Below are 16,723 nucleotides of genomic sequence, written 5' to 3' on the forward strand. Positions count from 1 at the left end.
CTCTTCTGACACGACTCCAGAGTGGCCTCCATCCTTTCCTCTCCTTGCTGCCAGTGCTGAACAGTCGCAGGGTGAGGGAGAGTTTGTGCAGGCACGGATCCAGTATCCACTCAGGAAATGCTGAACTGTGGCAATAACTGAGCTATTCTGAGAAGCAGAAGAAAAACGTTCAGTGGCTTTCTGAACTCTGTTCTGTGAACTCTGAGGCCTCGCACTGGGGAGATAACATTTAAAAATAAATAAACAAAAATGCCATCGAGGATCGCTTTCTGCGACACTTCAAAAGCTGTTGGCACTTTAAGGCTGCTCAGAATGGACAAATATGGCCTGTTCACTCGAAAACTTGAGAGATTCCTCCAGGAAAGCCGAGGGCTCTGCACAGCACTGCAGCAGAACATAAGTCACAGTCTAACCGAGTCGACACCCGTCACAGAGCAAATTAGCCCACTTGAGCTGATCAAAGAAACTGCTGCGGACATTTCTCGAATCTTCCACCACAATAACACAATTTCTGTGAGCTGAGATTCAGGCTACGTGCGGTACCCTAAAGCAACATGTTTTTCATCAGGATGGTGGTTACTCCTCATCCTAGTTTAAAAGTTGGGCTGTTGTACCCTCGAAAAACATCTAGGTCACATCTGGCAACTTTTCAGATGCTGGGAATCCCTCGCAAATATGTTTCGGGGCTAGTAGCACACGTTAAAAAGCTCTGAGAGCTGGTGCAGCTCCTCTTCCCTCCATTTTTCCCATTAATCGGCCAGCCTGCCAGCATTCCTGGCTCTCAAAGGAACCACGCTGTCCTACTGAACTTCAGACAAGCAGTGAAAGCGTAGCAGAGTTGGGGCGGGCAGGCGAATGAAAGAGAGGCTGACAAAAACTGAGTAAAAGGGCGAGGGGAAAAAAAAAGCATCTACAGTTTGTCACCGCCGACCAGACAAGGACAGCTGGCAAGGAGGCCACTGAGCTAAGAGACAGAGAGGGCTCCTCTGTACTGACATCAACATGCTTCACACACCGACGGCTGAGACACTGCAGCTGCTCAGTCCAGTCTGTGTGTGTGTGTGTGTGTGTGTGTGTGTGTGTGTGTGTGTTCGCCTTGGTTTGAATGTGCAAAGCTGCAGGGAGGGGTGGGGTGACTCATCATACACAGGGAGGAACAGACTGCAGGTCAAAGATCAGAAGAAGAGTAAAACCAAGGGTCAAAATCAATCCCTTCATTCTTTTATTCATTGTTTTTTCAGCCAGTTTGCTGCACGTGTGCATTCACACTTTCTGACTCATACATCTGTCAGATGCCGGCTCCTGACAAAAACTGGCGTCAAAGTGAGGCTAAAGCTCGCTTTCAAATGTCAGGCTGTCAGTGGAGCTGATGCAAGGTTCTGTAAGAAAACTGGAGCATATGTCATGTTAATGGCAGCGCGGTGCTTAGCCGGCAGTCGCACAGCTGCAATTACATAATGCTGTATGTCGGCACAGGTCTTATGTTACATACTGGCATTGTGCGCTGATTGCATGGGTATTGTGGCTTTCATTAAAGCATTGTGTACCATGCGTGCAGACACTCCTTGTGTCGCTTACTATTCATTTCAGTCTGAGGAATCCCATTTCCATGCACACAAGTGACGTTATCCACCATCACCACCTCTGACCCATATCTTTACAAGCACTGTCTGCTGGCCAACTGCAACCGTCCGACTTATTTAAGCAAACGACCTGCATGACAGCAGACTACAAAAAGAAAACATCATGTGTCTCAATAAGGTGCTGGGCCCACAGACTGTATGTGCAAGATGGACACAAACAGCGTGACATCACACACACCGGTCAGCGAGGCCCCGCCCGTCTTAAAGCCTTGAGCTGTAGATTTGAGGTTGTACCGTGTCAGTGCTTTGAAGTGATGAATAAGCAGTGGATGATACTGAGCAAACGAACGACGCTGCACGCTCACGTGGTAACACCGCATGACCTGCCCTCACTCTTTACCCCTTGAAGCTCTTTTCTGAACTAAGTGGTTTCTGTCATGTATTTCAGACCTGCCTATAGAATAAAATGACTGGGTTTGCATTAGAAGTTAGTCAGGGTGGTCCCTGCCATGCACACACAAGCTATTCTAATGGTCATCCAACTACGTCTTTATTGATTCAGTAGATTCAGTAAAAAGGACTAGATGTTACAGTCCCTGATAACGCACTGCACCCTTAATGTACTGAAGGGTACACGGGAAATCATCAAATGTCGTCTTTATGGAGGAAGGAGCTACATAGTAACCAGCTTCAATGAGACCATAAACACATCAGGAAAATGTTTGGAGCTTGCTCGGGTCACTTTCTCAGACTTTTTCTGCAACTAGAGAAGTCGTCCTCTGCTGGGCATGAGAAAAAAAATGCTAATTTAGGTTACCGTTCTATCATTTTATCTCTCAGCTCGACCACCACCTGCTGCTATCACAGCTTTAATGTGCCATGGCATCAGTTCACTGACTGTCTGGAACTCTAATAGAGTTCTGTCTTCCAAAATTTGGTGTTTTGGTAAATTGGCATTTTGTGCGTTGGTCCAAAATGTTCCACTGAGTGACTGTGAAGCCACAGAGTGACATTCACATCATTTTCATGCTTGAACCATCAAGCGAGATCATTGTGCTGCCTGGAATGGGCATCCTAGAAGAAATCACTGTCACAGTCACTCAGACAAACTCTGTAATATTCAATTTTGTCTAAATACATTCGACAGCCACTTTATTAAGAGTAACTGTTCAACTGTTTCTTAATGCAAGTACCTAATCAACCAATTATATGCCAGTTAAATGAAGTTCAAACTGAGCATCAGAATGGGAGAGAAAGGTGATTTAAGTGACTGAATGTGGTTGTTGGTGCCAGACGGGCTGGTCCGAGTACTTTAGAAACTGCTGACCTACTGGGATTTTCCCCACACAACGGATGCTGGAAAAAATGGGAGAAAATTCCTTCTTGATGTTAGAAGAGAATGGCCTCTCCAAGCTGGTAGGAAGGCAACAGTAACTCAAATAACCACTCGTTAATACCAAGCTATGCAGAAGAGCACCTACATGTCAAGCCTTAAAAGCATAAGACCGCACCAGGGTCCACTTCTGTTATCTAACAACAGGAAACCGATGCTACATTTTGCACGGGCTCAACAAAACTGGACAATAGAAAACTGGAAAAATGTTGCCTTGTCTGATGACTCCAGATTTCTGCTGCGACATTCGGATGGCGGGGTCAGAATTTGAAGCACTGATCCAATCCTGCATTAACACTTCAGGCTGGCTGTGGTGGTGGTGAAACGGTGGGGAGGATATTTTCTTGGCACACTCTGGCCCCATTAGTAGCCATCAAAGGTGTAAAAAAAAAAAAAAAATTACAACCTACAAATCAATTTATACTAAAGTATTTGCTGAAGTGATGGACAGGTTTCTGCCGATGCTGGTGTAAGCTCCTCTGTCAGATGGTGAGCAGATACTCTCATCAGCAGAAAGACATCCTGCCAGCACAGCAGCAGCTGTAATTAGCTGGCAAGCATCTTCCCACTTCCCAAAATGACTCCACACCATGCTACATTTCTTAGCTCTCCTGGCCTATGACTCACAGTAACACAGAGCAAAGCCATTACAGATTTAGATGTATACCAAGACTGCCACTAACAACCCTCCTGAAGTAAATGGTAAGATATCAATTTGGGCTTGCTGGCTGCTTCCACCTTGGTGTGATTATTGTAGCCAAGCTGAGACTGGGAAGCACTAAATGATACATCAGCCAAGAGACAAAAACCTTAATAGCTTTGAAATGTTCGAGGTAGCTGCACTTTAAACTAAGTACAAAAAGGTATCCGTGATTTAAATGTTTTACGAGACCTTTAACACGAGAACATGCCCACTGAACCTTTGCAGAAAAACATTCTGCACTGCAACTTCCGCTGCATTTCAAAATAAGCACCTGAACATGTAATATGCTGCACAGCTGTTCAGGGTTTCAGATTTGCAGCTTCAAGATCAACAGCCACACAGCATCAGAGTACTCCCACTCACTAAAGCTGCATCTGGTCAAAGCACCCCAGAGTCCGAGCTCAGCATTATCCGCTGTAACTGGGGCCAAGAAGGGCACCATTAGACATCTTTCCCAGTCTGAAGCTGCACCGTTGCAGTGATGAAGTTCAGGCACGGTGCCAAAAACTTCAGCACTGCAACGGTGCAGGAAGCAAGTTTTCTTAGCATCACATTGAATTGTGTGGAGTTGAGTTGTCCCAAAGGCTACAGCTAAAAATAATACAAGTCACAATGTGGCGCTTAACCTTAGTATACCACTAACTCACAACACTTGCAAAAACAGTGACACAAACATCAGAAATTGTGCTGCAGTCATCCCAAATATCCAGAGGCCAAATCCTGCTAGAGGCCTTCCTCTTACCTGAGGTAAGCACCACCTAACAACACACAAAATCAGACAACAGGGGTGCTGTCCCACTGTGACAGCCCTCCCATGCTCAAACCTGACACTTGCTTTCTTGCCAGGTTAGCATTGCTCCAAAGTGCAGAGCTCAAAAGGTGATTAGGTGGAGATTTGGTGTCCCCTTCCCGTGTCGTTAAACGCTCTGACTCAGCTGACAGGCGTGCAGACGCCGCCCCGGAGGCTGTTTCCTGAACGTCCGAACTCGCCTGAGCAGTAAAGGGTGACTGCAGCGGTGCTTGGTGGAAACCCTGAGTCAGAGTGGGCACTGTTCGCAGACGCAGCCGTGACAGCGCACAAACCACAGAGCCTGACGTGACAGAAACAGTGACCAGAGCAGCACATGCTGCTTTTAGCTGGTCTGATGCACGTGCTTCCATTACTGCCAGGCAGGGAGGAGCAGCTCTGCTCATAACCCCCCTCAATTAGCAGCTTTGCAAGGGGGATACTTATTATGCACCACCCATTCTCTACAAAGCTCCCTGGTGTTTCCCTGCACAGACGACTGCAGTCCGGGGCTTTCCAGCCCACAAAATACATCTGCTGGAGGTAACACAGCCGGCAAACATCTAAATACACAGACAAACTTATTTACCCAACACACAACGAGGATTTGCCTTTCAAAACAATGCTATAGTCAGCCTGACACCTATACTTAGAAAGAAGGAGAAGCCACAGAGTGTTACTTAGAAAGCTTCCAGAGGTTTTTGATGAAACACTCAAATATTTACACAAAAGTAAAAGCAGAGATCTATTTTTAATTCATCACATTTCCTCTCCTATTGCAAACAAGCCCGACATCTGCCCGACAGGTAAAATCCAAATTACACTTAGCTTTCGACCCAGCCGGCCTCCGGCATGACCGAGATTACATTCCAAACCATCAGTCATGTGTCCAGTCTCAACAGAGAGGAGCTCTAATCTGCTTTTGTGGAAAAAAATCAAGTCCATATTAATCAGATTAGGCGCAGAGCTCCAGGGAGCGATGGTGTGTCGCAATGCATCGATGACATCTCTGTTCTTGGCTGAATCATGTGAGAGAAAGGAGCGGAAGAGGAAAAACAGCATCTCTACAGATCGCGAAGGTCAGAGGTCAGACTAAAAGATGTGTTCAAGGCTAGTTGCTTCAGGGAGTCAACACAATGCTGGAATATTTTTGCTAAAGGAAAACAAACTTCATTGAAACCTTGCTAACAGACATGTAGCACTGCTCCTTCTGCGCATAATGATAATGTTGTGCTACAGAGCAGCTTCAGCAAAAACTGAGCCACCTAGAACTCTTAAATTAACTTTTATTAAGCCAGGAAGTGAAATTATTGAGATTTTCCTCCTTCTGTGAAGCATCGATGCGAACCACTGATCTTTTCCTACCTTTCTTGTACTTGTGGATGGGAAGCTTCTTCAGCTGATCTTTGCGCAGGCGGCTCCTCCGAGCTCTGTGTCGATCCTGGACAAACTTGGTGATCTAGTTGAAGCACAAATAGAGCAAAACTGTCAAAATGAGTGCAAACCACACACACATCTTGTACAAGTAAAGTCAAAGAAGCTTAAATTTACAGAGCTTAACACATTTATTAGACCACCTGTCATAAAAACAAGAAATTGCTCAAAAACACGTTTAAAAAATTGTTATTGCTATTTATTAAAAAAACAACGTCTTTCTGTTCAGGGATGCAAGTAAATTAATGTAATTTGGCATTTTAATTAAAATTAATAATGTACTTTACTTTTTTTTTCTGCTATTCTGTAAAACTGTCAATTCAAAAATTCATGAATAACAACAATAATTATAATTCAGAATTTAAAATAACATTTCGATGAAAGAGCTCGCAAACACTGGTGGATTAATCATTACAGAAACATAAAAAATAAAAAGACTTCAACCTGGGCTGAAGTCTGGTGCCTGATGAAGAACAAAGTTTTGGGATTAAAAATTAGTTTTCCTAAAATAATATAGAATTATTTTTTACAGCAAATAAGAGTCCTTACAAGGAAAAAAACCCTTTCAGTATCAGACCGGTGTGGATTTGACTGTTTTTACTTCTTAATCATCAATTCAATGGCAGTAAAACAATAAATTACTATCCATCTTTACACAAGTTTAGTTGTTCCTTTGTAAAATGCTTTAACCCTGAGTTAAAATGAAGACATCTTAAATTTACCAACCATAAAAACCACAATGAGGATGAGGCAGATTCCCACGATGATGAGGAAGGGGATCAGGTAGTATTCCAGAGGCAGACTGAAGTCTGGCAGGAGGACCACATGGCCGCTAAAAGAAAAGCAGAGCGCTGTCAGGTGCAGGACATGTGGTAAACATTAACCTTTTCACAGACAGGCATTATGCTGGTGACTGTGACCTACACCAACAGCACTCTGTTATAGCTCATTGCTGTGAGCTGCCACATTAAGGAGATTCCCTTTAGTGCTGTTCAGCTGTGTGACAGTCACATAAAGGTCCCCCTTATCAACATAATGACATTTTATTTCAGTCAGAAGCCTCTCTGCAGCAGACTATCTGTGCTTCAGGCAAATATGTAACAACCAAACTGGCCCACGCTGACGCAAATATGCCAATACCATGTTTGGTGTTCGTTCCCCTGGCTGCCCAGCATGTGGGAATAACCCTCATGTATTAGGATGTATCTGATACAAACACCAAAGGAGAAATGAAATGTTAATGTTAATGTTGTGACCTCTGAGCTCAGGTGATTGGCAGCGACAAGTCCTCTCCTTGATATATTACAGTTGACGCTGCACACATTTTTTTGTACAGTAACAACAAATTAAACTCCTGGCTGGAAAGCAAAGAATGGCCGGTGAGTGATCCAGCTTTATAAAGCAGCCAGCTCTCCTCTACGTGTTGACAGTAAGAATTGTTCATAGTGGAGTGTGAGAGGAGCCGAGCAGGAAGCTGCTTCTATTTATACTGATGGGCAGGAAAAGAAAAAAAAACAAGAAGAAGAAAATGGAGAGATTTGGGTTTGAGCTTACCCCTTGTCATACATGTAGTCCTCTTTCAGAGTGTTGGCAGTCTCCTCGCCCACAAACACAGACGGGATAACCAACTGCTTCATGATATCCACTAAAAAAAAACAAAAACAAAAAAAATGGATAAGTTGCATACATCTAGAATTACTCAGTTACTTTCAGTTGCAGCTTTTAAAGCTCCTTTCTACTCCATCTGAGCACTCAAAGTGCTTTTTTACTGCAAGTCTCATTCACCCATTCACACACATTCATGCCTGAGCACTTTTTTAACCTAATGTTCACACACACTGATAGAAGCATCTAAGGCACTCGGGGATCAGCACTTTGCACAAAGATACTTGGACAAGCAGGTTGGCGGAGCCAGGGTTTGAGCCACCGACCTTCAGATTAGTATGCAATTTCCCCAATAAGTCAAATACTTTACACCCGAGCATTTGCAAACATCAATGCGTCCTTTTGAAAGATTTCAAAGGTTCACCAGCTGCTGAGTTATGCCGCTGAATAAAGACCAGAGAAGTGTTTGTGCAGAGTGAAGCTGATCTTTTTGCTATGAAAATTCACCCATTGATTATTTCTGTCCTATCACACATTTGTGTAACATGTAATGATAATGTAATAAAAAGTGATCTGTGTGACCTTGATCTTTGACCACTTAATCCCAAATTTTAGCATTACTGAGCTGTTAGCTTCACAGGACAGACATCCAAAAATGAAAGGAGGTTCAGACTGTTTGGCCACCCAACAAGCACCTGTTAAAGCACTGAACTAGATAACAGGAGCACCTTACCATCGTTGGATCCCATGCCGATTAAGTCATCGGACTCCACATTGTGAACAATGGCTGCCTTGTAGCCGGCTTTTTGGGCATTGAGGACCTGAAACAAACAAACAAAAGGCTAAAACGTTTACATCCGATTGTCAATCTGAAAAAAGTTGTGGTGGGGGTCAATGGATAAAAGTGACAGCAGTATATGTGATAACAGCAGTTTCTGTCATATACTGTGACCAAATTTAACAGAGCAGCATGAAGCATGTGGTACCGTTCAACATTTGTGTGGCTCACTTTCTAGAAAGACAAGCAGCATAAACACTGAATGAGCTTTAAATGAAGATACAAAATAGGAAGCTTCCAAGGAAACGATGGGAAACGGGGCACAGAGAAAGCCACAAAGTATTTGTAATGGCTACAGGTTAAAGACCATATGAGAGTCCAATGATGTGAAGATACCCATAATAGTAATTACAAAAACATATTAGATATATTACTACAGATTGTATCTCTCAGTTGGCTTGGGAATGTCTCGGTAGGAGTTAATGAGTAAGGGAGAGAGAGGAGTCTGGGCTTCAATGCTCTGCCTGCGGCCCTCACTACTGAGGCTCGGATAAACAGCACAAATACAAAAAAATGACATTTAGACTGGAATGGCTTGTGTCCTGATGCCTGGTCCGGTTCAGATGTGCTGCAATTTCTTATTTTATTTATAACAAAAAGCCAACATGGTTTGATCTGATACCCTACAGGCGTTTTTCTGTACTCTATAACAATAACAAGCCATGACTATCAGCCATCAACAATAAGTACGAACACAACATGCAGTAACAAACAAGCTTTGCATTTAAATTCTAATTGGACAATTTATTAATACTTTGCAATGTAAATCTTTAAAAATACCATTTGCATTAGGCATGTACCATATCGTCCAATCCATGTTTATACCAGTCTAAACTTACATGATGCAAAAGTGTCATATCGCCATATCGAGTGAGCAACGACGAGTCAAGCCCGGGCATGTCTGACAGTAAGAGCCACGTTTCAGCATCAAATGATTATGTTTCCCCCTACAAGGGAGCTACTTCAACAGTCTCCATCAAAACACAGGACTTGAAAGGTGTTCCTGCTGAAGGTGGAAACCATGAGGGAAAAAACACAGCTGAGTACCATCAGCCTATGCAAGCAGGCAAGGAGGAGATGCTAGCAGCTGCTGATGTGCGATGCAAACGTACACAAATGACTCAACCAAGCATGGCTGCAGCACTCAGAAGTTAGAATCCATATGACGGGAAAAGCAAACAGTGGATGGAAATCACTGATGCAGTAACATGGAGGTAAAGCAGAGCTTTAACCAGCTGGTTAGAAAGCTACAGCCCAAGCTACAGCGTGTTTTTTTTTTTTCTTCAAGTTTTATTATGTGACAATATCATGCAAGTCCTGAAGAATTACAGGGTTAAATTATTGTTCAAATAAAACAGGTGTTTTATACTTTTACCTAAAATTTCCTGGGAAAACACTAGCTACTACCTACTACAGTATAATCCTGCTGCTGGCACCTTTTTTTAAATTTAAAAAAAAAGAAAAGATTTCCACTTTCAATTAATTGTTGTTTCATTAAAACTCTGCAAACTGCAATAACAGGTCACTCAGACTTTTCCTGCATTGTCACAAATATCCTGAAAATATTGTGATATCATTTTGAGCCTCTAGTTTGAAAACATATTTCTTATCATGCAATTCTTTAATTTAAGCCAGGCTGAGACAGTACTGGCTATTTCCTTTAGCCAAAGATTATTGTCATGTGCTTGTATGTGTTTTAAAGTGTTGCATAAACATCCCACCCTCTTCACACTCTTATTAATCATAGATGTGTACCCGCCCACCTCTTCTACACCTCTTCTACAAAACAGACGCCTGCACTAGTGCGTAAGGTGTTTACTGCGTAGGTCAGTGCAGCAGCTATGCTCTGAAACCTTTTTTTTCCCTCTTCATAATCTAGAAATGTCCCAGGCCAGGGTTTTTCCAAAAACTTGCCAGCTTTGCTCAGTTATTTTGGACAAATGTTTTTAGCATTTTCAGACAAACACACAGAGTAGATAGAAACTCTGGGTTGTCTCCCATCAAACAATCCAGTACTCTACAGGGTTACATATTTAGGTGTTTTAACAATTATAAATGAGAAGTCAGCAAAAAAAAAAAAGAAAAGAAAGAAAAAAAACTAGACTTTGTCTGGTGAAATCAGAAATACAAACCACATGAGAACCTCCTGTAGATTACCAGCATGTCTGTTCAGAGTCTTAGATTATTTGGTAAAGACTTTGAATTTAATTAAAAAGGTCAAACGGTAAAAAGACAGACTTATGTTGGGCCAAACAAGCAGATTCTGATAAAACAAACGTGTGAGTCTACACAGCGGACCAACATTTCAAATATGGACAAATAATTTTCTGAAAACTCAGAGGAACATCTGAACAATCAAGCACAGCTTCAAGGTTGGCAAGAGCAGGCATAATGCCTCCGGCTGCAACAGGTGTGAGGCATGCATACACAACACACACATTCAAAACATGAATAAAAAGAGTAAAATAGGGAACCTTCCTGCAGCAGAGTCATGTGTGCTGCATTAGGGGATGTGGGGAAAACTGATGTAATGCGATCTTTCTTCTGTGCGGCGGCTTTTATGGGCTACAGTATCCTGTACAGCCATTGTTGTGGCTGATGTGGTGAAGGAAACGGGATGTGACGATATAATCTTAGAGTGAATCATTAGGCATTCTGACACGGTCAGAGATAGTGGGACAGTAGATGCTTCCTCTGAAGTTTAGAGGGAAAAAACATGCGTCAGATGATGTAACATCCTGCGGGAGTCATGGAAGCTAAAGCAGCCACAGCGCTGCCACTCCTCGAGAAATACATTTTTAATCTCATTTAGCAGAGTGGAACAGAACTAAATCTATCTGCAAAAGACAAAAGCTGCAAGTCTTGGCTCAGGTGCATTCCTGAGCTACAAATGTCCTAGATCAACTCCAACAGCACTCGTGGCCTTAGTCCTATCTAAAATTAACAGCTCCAACTCTCCACTAACTTTAATGAAAAGTCAGCCCAGTAGTTTTACACAATCCTGATGAGAGACATACTGCACTGAAATAATGCCTTGATTAACCACAATATTAAAGCCACGCACTTAATATTGCAAACCCTTCAGATCATTTGGGCTCGAGGAAGTGCAACGGCCCTGTTGTTCTGGTGCGTGTGACAAACTCTTGATTTAAAGCAGGATCTGACTCAACACCTCAGATGTGTTCCCTCAGCATCTCCTGAGCATTTCTTGGTTGTGCTGTCCTGCTGGGGGCAGTCATACTACCATGGTGGTGTGGGGAGGATGGGGTTTGGTTTGCAATATTTAGGTGAGTGAGAGGATGACTGACAGGACACAAAGTTTCTCTGTAGGACAAAGTAATAGTCACTGCTATCCAGCTCACCCCTAAGTATTTTTAAGGATTTGGCAGATGATGGAGGCTAAGCAGAGACACAGTCTCTGGCTAATATTTGGCAAAGTAAAGAACGTAGGTTTATTTTTCTTAAATACGATTCGCAACCTGAAGCCACTGAGGAACTGCTGATGTGAATAATGAGTCAGAGCATGTGGCCTGAAACACGAAGGAGAACAGAAAGAGAGGACTTTGGGCCACAGTGTAAAATATCTGAAAGTCGTCTGGAGTGGGGTAGGGGGTGGGGTGAGGAGGCGGGGTGGGCCGCTCACACTAATCTGAGCGATGATTGGTCGTGAGTATTTGTGCCAGCTGCGCTGTTCAAGTAGGGCTCTTTAGACAAGCATTGTACTCCGCTATGATGCAAGCAAATCCATTAAGACCTCTGCGCGTGTGTGTGTGTGTGTGTGTGTGTGTGTGTGTGTGTGTGTGTGTGTGTGTGTGTGTGTGTGTGTGTGTGTGTGTGTGTGTGTGCGCGCGCGCGTTATTGTGGCCTGCATGGACACCAACACTGAGCAGCTGTCTTTTGTGTGTTCCTTGTCATAGTAATTTTATGCACAAGCATACGTAAAGCTGCGTGTATGGCAGCCGCCGCATTGTGATTCCATGTGTTTGCCTCTGAGGCTGCATTGTGTGGAGGTATCAATGGCTCCTGTGTGCGAGCGTCTGGAGGAAAGCTGTCTGGAGAAGCGACACACAAGACACTGCATCTAGGTGTGTGTGTGTGTGACTTTGGTTCATATCAAGCTGTGATTTTCAGTCTTATGTGACGGATTAACTTCTTCTGGACACGTTTAAGGACAATCTATCAACAGAAAACATCACTAAAAGCCACCATTACACTCAAAGCGGTCATAAAAATATGTTTAGCCTGAAAGAAGTGATTTCTGTAGCTGGTTCGTCATCTTCACTTGAGGCCAGCAGCTCTAATGCCACATTAGTGGTTAGCAGCATAACACTTCTGAATCTCCCAACCAAACTGTGTGGGGCCAAAGATGCATCATGTATAATGAAGGTGCTGGGTTTTAACAGGACAGACTAATGTGAAATTATGAAGATGTCTCTGGTTCAGTTGTTAAGTTAGGTTGCTGGAAATGAAGTTGCATAAATGGGAAAGTGCAACGGCTGTCAGAAGCCAAAAACATGGCCAAACGATAAATAAGTAGGTCATGCTTTGCATCTCGTCTTTACGGAGCATTCTTCAGTGCGTGTAGGGAGTCATTTAAGTTATAGGCTGTCTAGATGCCAGTGTGTGGTGCAGCCAGTCGGCCTGGGATCTGCAGAGGAATTCAACCTCTGCTGCTGGCTCACCCTTGTGTTTGCATGGGCAAAGATAAGGACATTCAGTGCATTCCAGAGAGGAAGAGAAACAAGCAGGTGTGTGTGTGTGTGTGTGTGTGTGTGTGTGTGTGTGTGTGTGTGTGTGTGTGTGTGTGTGTGGGGCGGGGTGATGACAGGAGGCAGAAAATAAGATGTGAAGCCTTTAGGAAGAGTAGAAAAACAGAAATTCATAGTAAAGTCAAACAGAGATAAATGATTTCTGTTCTTTTTCATCCGTCTGTGGAAGATCACGGTGAACTGTGATCATAACAGCAGGTATCCTCGTGCGATGATACTTAAGCATCAAAACACTCCAAAAAACACCCAATTTAGTTAGAATGTAGGAAAAGTTGCAAACTAAAAAAAAAAAAAAAAAAAGAAGAAGAGAGGGTAAGTGTAGATTCTGAAGGGTATCGCTTCATTTTTTGTCGTCATGTGACGGCATGACTTGGCTCTAGAAGCTTCTAGCTTTGGTCATTTTTTTCCCCCGGTTCTGCTTTCCAAAACCTTCACATCATTTTCTTTTCTTGTACCAGCAGACTTTGGATTCCAGACAAAGCGTAGCGCGGCTTGTTTTCTCTTCGCGGCACCCCGTGGCGCACGTCGAACCAATTCTAAACTGGGCAGCAGTGCAGACGGTGAAGGTTTATTTGTAAAACTGACTAATTATGGCTTTTTTAAAAAGGCTGATTAAACTCAACTTAAGAGGCTGCTGTTTTTGGAGCGCTGCGAGTGAACTTAACAAGATCCAGGAGGTTAAAATACAATGTGGCATAAGAACGCACAGTGAAGGCAGAAATTTGTACTAAAATGAATACAGATGTGAAACATGCACATGAACTGATGATGGATTCTAATATAATTAGATCAAAGACAAAGCAATATACTGAACATTAGGGAATCGAGAACCGATTCTTGTAGAGAACTGATTTCTAGTAGTTTCATTCCTTGGAATTTTTAGTCTTGTCCTTTATAAATTTTATTTACAAAGGACAAGAGCACAATGGTAACGTGGAAACTGCATCCAAGACAGAAACAGCTGCATTTTGTTGCTAACACAACTTTGGGTCTTTGCAAGCACCTGCACAGACAGCATGCTAAAGCTAAACTAGCCAAGAACCCAGAGTGACATTAGCTGACTGACTGCTAACCCCAGCCCAGCAGCCAGACGCTCCAGATACCTCCAACATGCACAAACATTTGAACCACAGCGTGTAATGAATTTGTACAAATGTAATGTTTTTGTTATGATTCTTAGCGATGGTAGTGTCTCTGAGAGCAGAGCCAATGAGAACCCACTGAGAATCGATAAGGAATCGAATCAATAAGAGATACTGACAATGGAATTGCCAAATTCTAATGAATTCCTGTCTTTATTCACCATCATTACTTAACTTTTTATATTGGCCTTCATTATTTGTCTAATCTTTTCTAAAAGTAGACCTAATAAGATTCTGACCATAAGAAGATTCGACTGGTTCTTTTGTCCAACCAACTACTGTCCAAAAATGTCACTGAAAAATATTTCCAAGAGAGAAAAGCAGCAAATCCTCAAAGCTGAAACCAGCAAATGACTGGTATTTTCCTCTCATCAACACTGTTGAATAAATTAATAGATCGCCTAATTGTTTGAGTGTTTATCCAATCAATGATTGGAATCAAAACAAATGACGCAGATGAATGCAAACAAAGCTGAACAATTTAAATTTCCCTGCAAATCTCTTCTTTCTTCCGGACTCATCAGCTTTAAGAGTTTATTTGCCCTTCAAGCAGGAAGGCTGAAGCCGCCTGGAGGCCAACAGCGGCCAAATTCTGCTCTCGTATCGAGCTGCTTCCTGTGAATGAATCCGACTGTGTGAATGTGAGGGAAGGAAAAAAAAAAGAAACGTGTTTCCAGTCAACCGTAAAATGGTGGAAAAGGTATTTCAAAGTAGCTTGCTACTACAGGTCACTGCACCTTCGATTACTGCAGGAGGGAGAGAGAGAGAGGGAGGGAGTGTATGTGTGTGTGTGTGTGTGTGTGTGTGTGTGTGCGTGCGTGTGCGTGTGTGTGTAAAAGCATAGGTCTCAGCTGACTGAAGGTGTGTAAACTGTACAAACACTGGCCAGAGCTGGACTTGACTTGTTTGGACGCTAAGAGAGACACAGTACACCAAACTGTGCTGCCTTACAAAGCTATCAGGAATGTGTTCTGTTACATGCATGTCACAAAAACAGAATACACAAAAAAAAATAATAAAATAACTACTCATATTTTTTGCAGGATTCAAGAAAATAAAATAAAGCCAAGTATATACCACTGTGCTCCAGTCACCTCTGCCTTCTTTCTGCTCCCATACTGGGATCTGTAACACTGTAGTGGAAAGAGACTGCTGATAGCATCACTAACTACTGCTGCATCACCACTGCATGTGCACGCGCGTGTACGTGTGAAGAGTTACTGCATCTTCACTCTTATCCATCTGCTGCCAACACTGCATGCGGTCCTGCAGCAACAACACCGACTTGTCTTTCCTGCCTCTCCTCTTATACTGAAGACATGCTTTTTCCTCTCTGACGCTCCTTGCCTCTTTATCTATTTGACTTCCACTCTCGTGTCTCATGCAGTCAATGACAGCGTGGAGCTTGTTCGGAGTCGCTAAATTTGCATGGAGCAGTCTTGACCTCAGCTCTGTGTAAATGAGTTTGAGCAGCACAGGACATCTTGTTCACATTTCTTGCCTTAAATGATTTTAAAAGCTGGACAATGCAAGTTTTTTGCAAATGTGAGCTTCCCATTACTGCAGCTCCCAATCAGGTCTTAACTGCCTTCTTCCTCTCTGCCCTTAACTACCTCTCTCCCATTTTCTCCCCTCCTGCTCCTTGTTTTCTCCTCCCACCCGTCCCTTCCCTACAAAACACCACGTCTTTCATTTCCATCACTTTCTCTTCTCTAAATTTAACCTCCTCCTCTCTCCCCTCATTACCCTTGTGATATCACCCTGATGGCCAGCTTCTTCAGAAACACCCAGCCCCTTCTCTGATATTTCCACCCTTATGCCTTTATTATACCTCCCTGCCCTCATCTCATTCAACTCCTCAGGTTTCCTTCATCTCACGCTCCCTCCCTCCTCGGGTTCTCAGAGGAATGCTGGGCAGAGCTGGGTTTTAGTTTCAAGGTCCAGACTAGCGATTAGATAAAGAGTTCAATAAATCCGCAAACTGCAGGGCGGGGCCGTGTTTTCGCTGATAACACATTACAGCTTTAATTCGTGCAATCCAAGCCTGAGTTTGAAAGAGACTATATTTGAACTAAAGGTATTAAAGTGTGTTTGTCTGTAACTGCAGATACGTTTGGATGTTGTTGTTCTTTTGTTTTTTTTAAATAGCCGCTTGTATTAATACAGATATGTATAAATGTATGTTTTTACCTATAACTAGAAATGTGGAAAAGGAGAAAAAAGGTCAATGACTAAAGCATGCAGCCAAATCAGCTTTCTAAATTAGTCTATTTGTGTGCAATTAAGTGTTTTACAATTCCTTTATATGTGAATATGTATGGATGTGTGCCTCTGTCTGCAGCTTAAGCGGCTTGCTGCCACAACAAATTGCAATGGATATAAAACAAGCTCCAAAAAAAACAACAAAAAACAACAACCCAGGACCCTCTCTCTCTCTCACACACACACACACACACACACACACACACA

The 16,723-nt window shown here is 42.9% G+C and overlaps 1 protein-coding gene and 1 long non-coding RNA gene across 2 annotated transcripts in view; one reads left to right on the forward strand and one right to left on the reverse strand.

Annotated features, from left to right (window-relative positions):
* The window catches only part of rnf13 (ring finger protein 13), a 36,751-nt gene that overhangs the window by 2,235 nt on the left and 17,793 nt on the right, over nucleotides 1-16,723 (reverse strand). The window contains exons 5-8 of the mRNA XM_003455361.5: nucleotides 8,239-8,326; nucleotides 7,455-7,545; nucleotides 6,627-6,732; nucleotides 5,832-5,925 (exon numbers count right to left, since the gene is read on the reverse strand). Coding sequence (XP_003455409.1) covers nucleotides 5,832-5,925; nucleotides 6,627-6,732; nucleotides 7,455-7,545; nucleotides 8,239-8,326 — 379 coding nt within the window. The remainder of the gene's footprint in view (nucleotides 1-5,831; nucleotides 5,926-6,626; nucleotides 6,733-7,454; nucleotides 7,546-8,238; nucleotides 8,327-16,723) is intronic.
* Nucleotides 56-16,082, forward strand: LOC112842347 (uncharacterized). Its single transcript, XR_003214076.1, has 2 exons — nucleotides 56-1,089; nucleotides 13,092-16,082. It is a non-coding gene; the product is annotated as an uncharacterized LOC112842347 (long non-coding RNA).

The sequence above is a fragment of the Oreochromis niloticus genome, linkage group LG15 (assembly GCF_001858045.2).
Source record: "Oreochromis niloticus isolate F11D_XX linkage group LG15, O_niloticus_UMD_NMBU, whole genome shotgun sequence".
Lineage (NCBI taxonomy): Eukaryota > Metazoa > Chordata > Actinopteri > Cichliformes > Cichlidae > Oreochromis > Oreochromis niloticus.